This window comes from Phaseolus vulgaris, unplaced genomic scaffold, assembly GCF_000499845.2.
Source record: "Phaseolus vulgaris cultivar G19833 unplaced genomic scaffold, P. vulgaris v2.0 scaffold_133, whole genome shotgun sequence".
Taxonomy (NCBI): Eukaryota; Viridiplantae; Streptophyta; class Magnoliopsida; order Fabales; family Fabaceae; genus Phaseolus; species Phaseolus vulgaris.
Window position 1 is genome coordinate 41,190 of NW_027174152.1, and position 5,680 is coordinate 46,869.

Here is a 5,680-nt window from a genome sequence, read left to right on the forward strand (position 1 = left end):
ATTATATTAATTGAAACAAGACATCAACCTTTATATATAGAAAACTTTAACCCTAGAGTAATTATTACAAAGAGATATCTAGAATCTTCTACAACTTCTAACAACTTCTAGTAGTACATTAATATCCTACTAACATGAAGCTTCTACTAGTACATTTAATATCCTACTAACAACAAGGAATGTAAATCGTGGGCATCAGAGAACTCTTAACTTTCTTTTGTGAAAATTCATGAACATTGAACAGTTGAAAATTTGTAATCAAATGATTCAACAATATCTTTTGTTGTGTAATTATAGGTGGAAGGGATACTTATGAGAGCAACTGATGAACTTCAAGCCCTTCAAGAGGAACGCAAAGTACTATTTGTTTCTGCGCTATATTTTTATTTGATGCATGCATTCTTCTTTAAATAACTTAATTAATGTTATGCTTTCTACCCTCTAGAAAGTGGCTCCGGAGACAGCTGGAGCAATTGATCAGTTCTTGGTGAAACTGCGAGCCTGTGCAACAGGAGAATCATGCATCACATTTATTCTTGATGATCCTGTCGGAAACAGCTTTATTGAAAACCCGTAAGAGATTATACCTTGTAGAAGTATTTTTTTTAATGAGTAAAAGTATTTTTATTAGAGAAGAGATTATAACAATAGAGGCTAAGGTATCCTCACATACAAGTAAATGACAAAAGGTATTCAGTGATAGCATATGAATTAGCAACCTCCTGGATTTGTTGCTCAAGAGTGGAGTGTGGTTTAGTATGTAAAGTGCTGATCTCTGTATGGGCTAAAATTTAGTCACATTGTGCTTGTGCTTGACTTTGGATTGGATACATTCTTTTATGAATCACACCATATTGTACCTTTTAACTTATTTTAAATTGGTCAAGACAAACATGTATTTGTTGGTGAGGCAAACTTGTACCTTCATTTGGTACTTGGTAATATTAGTCCAATGTTTTAGCTAGTACTATTTTAAGTAAATGCAGAACACATTGAATAGGTTTGCACCATCATCTGATCCATCGTTGACGATCAAGTTTTATGAGAGAACTCCTGAGCAGCAAGCATCATTGGGATACCTTGTTGATTCTGCACAGGCTGAAGGAACTCATGTTGATGCCCCGGGAGGCGGAGAAGCTGTGACTACTGATCAAGTGAGGAGAGAACCACATGGATCAGTAGGGGCAACAGCTGGCCATCGTGCCATTGCACAGAGTAACAGTGCAGAAATTGCTGAAGCCTTGTTTCGATATACTGCACCAGAAGAGGTACAATTGCTGAACTATATAGTTCTGTGTACTGAGCTTTGGCCTTATGTGTTTGTTTATTCAATGTCAAGTTGCTGCCTTTTTTTGACAGGTGATGACTTTCCCTTCTACTTGTGGTGCCTGTGCTGCTAGTTGTGAGACTCGAATGTTTGTCACCAGTATCCTCTTAGCACTTTTCATACTTCCCTTGGGATATTGTTTGATTATGTTACATTTCTTTAGAAGGATTCTGTCATTTTAAGCTCGATGTAAAATTTATTGGGTTAAAGAAGATTTATATTGTGTATGCAAGAGTACATAGCTTTGTGGGGTAAAATAAAATTATATAAACTATTGGGGCTTATTTTTTTTTATTCCATGTTTGTATTTCAGTTGAAATTTGGAGCTTTAGCACCTTTTTGATCTGCAAAAAGTGAAATTACATAAAATAGGGGATAGTTTTTCTTTATTTCAACTTCCGTTGTGATTCTATGTTTCATGTATTTCAGTTGAAACTTGAAGCTTAGTGTCATCTACTTGGTGCTGAATAGTTTTTGGATAACCATGTGTTCTATTAAAAATCCTGAACATGATCTACTTTCAAATTTCAGAAACTTGACTATGGATTTATGCTAGCTACACAACATTAATTTCAAATGAAACATCTGTCTACAGTGTTGCATGTATTCTGATTGCTGATAGGGTAAAAACTAGATAATATTTATTTGCTTGCTTGATAACGGTCATACTCTTCAAAATATGCCATGTGCCAATTTTATATTCTATATTATTGCTTAGCAATTTCCGGCATTTCTTCCACAAGCTGTTGATCTTAACAATGGACAGATATTCCTTACTTCCAAGAAGTAATTGTTATGGCATCCACATGTGATGCTTGTGGCTACCGCAACTCTGAGGTATGCTGATTTCTTGAGTGTAGCTCTGTCTTTTTAGGGCTGGAATAAACATTAATTTTCCATCTTGCAGTTGAAACCTGGTGGACGAATTCCTGAAAAAGGAAAAATAATTACTCTTTCTGTGAAAAATGTCAATGACCTGAGCCGTGATGTAATAAAGGTCTGTAATTCTTTGTGATCTTAACTAATTTCAACCCATCAGTTTCTTAATTTGTATATGTTTAGTGATGAATCATGGATCTTGTAGTTTATCCTTGCATTTAGAGAGCATATATTTTTTCTTGTTTCTAGTATGTAATTACTACAAATTGGGATCAGTAAAAGAAATCTCATTAGAAAAGAAGGTAGTTTGGACTTTGGTTATTGAGCTACTCAAATGTAGGGAAAAATGTAAGCTTCCAAACCTGTTTTGCAGAAAGTGTAAAGTAACTAAGGATAAAAACTAATCATGAGTACTCTTTCAGTGCCACTTTAAAGTTTTGCAATTTATTTTGACATCTCCCTTGCATGAAGCTATAGCATTTTAAGGAATCAAATTCGCATTTTGGGGTTTTTAGAAGCCTGAAATGATTTTTTCATCAAGAGATAACCTAGAAACGTTAACACCAACATGTACTGTTTTCAATGATATATCAAAAGTTGTAATGATACACACACAGTCTTGCTAAGTTAACCTGTGAAATATGTTCTGATGGTACCCATATAGGCCTGACCATTTAAACATTATTTTATGCAATCTGAGATCTATACATTTTATATCTATTGACTGAGTAGTTTGGTTTGATTAGTCTGATACTGCAAGTGTAAAAGTTCCGGAAGTTGACTTGGAGCTGGCAAGCGGAACCCTTGGAGGAATAGTTACAACTGTTGAAGGTTTAATTACAAGAATTAGTGAAAGTAAGTATCCTTCTATCAGTCACACAAACTATATAGGCAGCATCCTAATGAGACAGGAGGAAGGAAAGGACATCGTAGTACCCATACACTTTGTTCAGCTTCAATTGTAACAAAATGATGAAAACATTTTTCTTTTCAATAGATCTTTCAATTTTCAACCACTTGAGCATCATTATTTATTTCTTTCATTCCAAATAATCTATCTCAAATATGTTTTAAAAGTCTTCTAAATGCCAAATTTGTATCTGTTTTGTATGGGTGGAGTTTAAACTGTTCTCTTTTGTCATGTTTATGATGTTCCTGATCCCGTGGTGTGATTTAATTTTTAATATAATCTATTTATTTTTGCTAGAATGTATCAATGTAGAATATAATTTTATGTGATTTGTATGTACAGGCCTTGAGAGGGTCCATGGCTTTACTTTTGGAGACAGTCTTGATGAAAATAGTAGAAGCAAGTGGATAGACTTTAAAGCAAGGCTAAACAAGGTAATACGTGACTATTTTATGAGAGTTGGTTTAAATTTCTCCATATATGTTTACTATATAATTCTATTTATCAGGTTATTATTGCAATTTTTTATATTTATTCTTTACACAATGTTTTGTGGCTGACTGGGAAAAGAGGGAATAGGAGCAATACATAACTTCAGGCATTGTATATTCTTTTGTATTTCTAAAATAATCTTGTCTTTATTTCTTGTTCTCTTTTAGGAGGATATGTTGTCCCGTTTTGTACCTCTTTCGACACCTCACTTTGAAAAATTTAGTAAAAAAGAAATGGACGACAAAGAGAATAGGGTTCACGGAATTTTAACCAAATGCATTGTAACAAGAAGGGTCACTTTGAGCAACAAAGACCTGTGGTCATATTCCATGCTACTTTTGGGCTACATTATGCCTCTTTAATACCAGCAACTAATAGACTGCATCGGTCTTTGTGTCTTTGAATTTGAAGGCTTTGATTTGACTTAACCTATTTAAACTTATTGGTTCAAGGTCTTGGATCCCACTTTTTTTATCTGCATTCTTTCATTGTATGCAGCTTCTTAGCTTGGAAGAACCTTGGACTCTAATTCTTGATGATGCATTAGCCAATTCTTTTGTAGCACCTGCAACTGATGATCTGAAAGAGGACAATCAATTAGCTTGTAAGATTTCCAACTCAGACATCAAGCTATACTTTGAGCAGATAAAGTTCACATTTTCTGAGTTGAAATTCTGAATTCCATTTCCATGATGCCAATTCTTTTTCTATACATATGGAAAGTTGAAACATCAATTTTTTGTTCCTTAAAATATCTTATTCGATTCAACTATCGGAGTTGCTGGGGATCCCGAGTCCAGTATAGACCATCATGTAAATAAACAAACAAACAGAAGTAGGTTTATTTCAGACATTTCCCCTTGTTGGGACTCGTGTTTCAACCTTTTGCTTTACAGTGTGCCCTGAGTAGCCTGCATAATTGGATTTGTGATGAATCGGTCTAATGTGCTGTATGTGTAAATATGATTCTGATTGTTTAATGCTGTGTTTAAATATGGTGCATAGTTTTTCATGTAAATATATTCATGTTTTGTGGTTTTCTGTTTTGCAATTGGTATTTCTCCAGTTGAGGACTACGAGAGGTCATGGGAACAAAATGAAGAATTAGGTCTGAATGATATGGACACCTCTTCTGCCGAAGTTGGTGATGCACCAACCAATACTTCTAAAACTGAGTGAAGATCATGTAATTTCCTCTCCTCACATCCCAACCAAAACAAATGGAAGTATTTTTGTGATAGTTTGATATCATCGAGAGAATGGAAAAGTCTGTTGTCTTGAGCCTCATTTCATTGGCTTATTGATATATTTTAATGTAAGCCCATTAACTTGTATCATCCGTTAGAATAGTTGTCTGAAAAATGTAACTTCGTGAGTTAGTAAGTTAATTGCTTTTTATTTTTATTTTTCTGGTTTTGTGGCCATCTGATTTTATTTCTTAGAGCAATTTTTTTCTTCTTTCCCCTTTTTAGCACAGCGGCGATAATTATCAAAGGTTGTTATCAGTGAATGTGAATATTAGTATCAACAAAGTATTTCGATTAAGGATTGGTAGGATATTGAAAATATTCATGGTTAGTAATAAGAAAAGGAAGATAAGGAAAAACAGTAAATTAATTATCAACGAGTATTCTCAAAGGTGATGAAAGAGACTTGGTTTATTAATTTTAAAGAACCTGGCACAAATATTTTATTGAGAACATGGAACAAATGACTCACCTATTATTTGTTTGCAACCTTCACGAGCATAAAATATTTTGAATTTTTAGATGACTCACCGGACACATCTGCCCTTGAGCCTGGGGGGCAAGTGTACCGGTATGGCCGAGACCTTACACGAGTTGGTCGAGACGACCGAGGGGCGGAGACCTCAGAAGACTTGGCCGAGAGGCCGAGACTTTGAACAGTACAAACTCATGGTTGGTGATCGATTCTCTACTGCCGATTCCGATGGCATGAATTCTTGTCTCAACGAGATCAAAGTTTTGGGTATTTTGGCCTTCAACTAGTGTCTCATTGAAACTTTTCAGGTTATTTGCAACTTGTTTGCGTTCAATCACAAGTTGCCTCAG

General features: G+C 34.8%; 1 protein-coding gene across 1 annotated transcript; it reads left to right on the forward strand.

The window, feature by feature from the left end:
- Positions 1-201: 201 nt before the first annotated feature.
- LOC137817550 (uncharacterized) lies at positions 202-5,012 on the forward strand. Its single transcript, XM_068620837.1, has 10 exons — positions 202-357; positions 446-573; positions 1,001-1,268; positions 1,360-1,426; positions 2,094-2,164; positions 2,235-2,324; positions 2,953-3,061; positions 3,459-3,550; positions 4,107-4,212; positions 4,675-5,012. The coding sequence occupies exons 1-10, from the start codon at positions 313-315 to the stop codon at positions 4,785-4,787; spliced, it is 1,089 nt and encodes a 362-aa protein (XP_068476938.1). The 5' UTR covers positions 202-312; the 3' UTR covers positions 4,788-5,012.
- Positions 5,013-5,680: the final 668 nt, after the last annotated feature.

Bases quoted from the DNA above. Each gene is read 5' to 3' on its own strand.
- LOC137817550 (XM_068620837.1), top strand. From the start codon at position 313: ATGAGAGCAACTGATGAACTTCAAGCCCTTCAAGAGGAACGCAAA. The intron at 1,269-1,359 runs GTACAATTGCTG...TTTTTTTGACAG, and splicing joins GATATACTGCACCAGAAGAG to GTGATGACTTTCCCTTCTAC. The intron at 4,213-4,674 runs GTAAGATTTCCA...GTATTTCTCCAG, and splicing joins AGAGGACAATCAATTAGCTT to TTGAGGACTACGAGAGGTCA.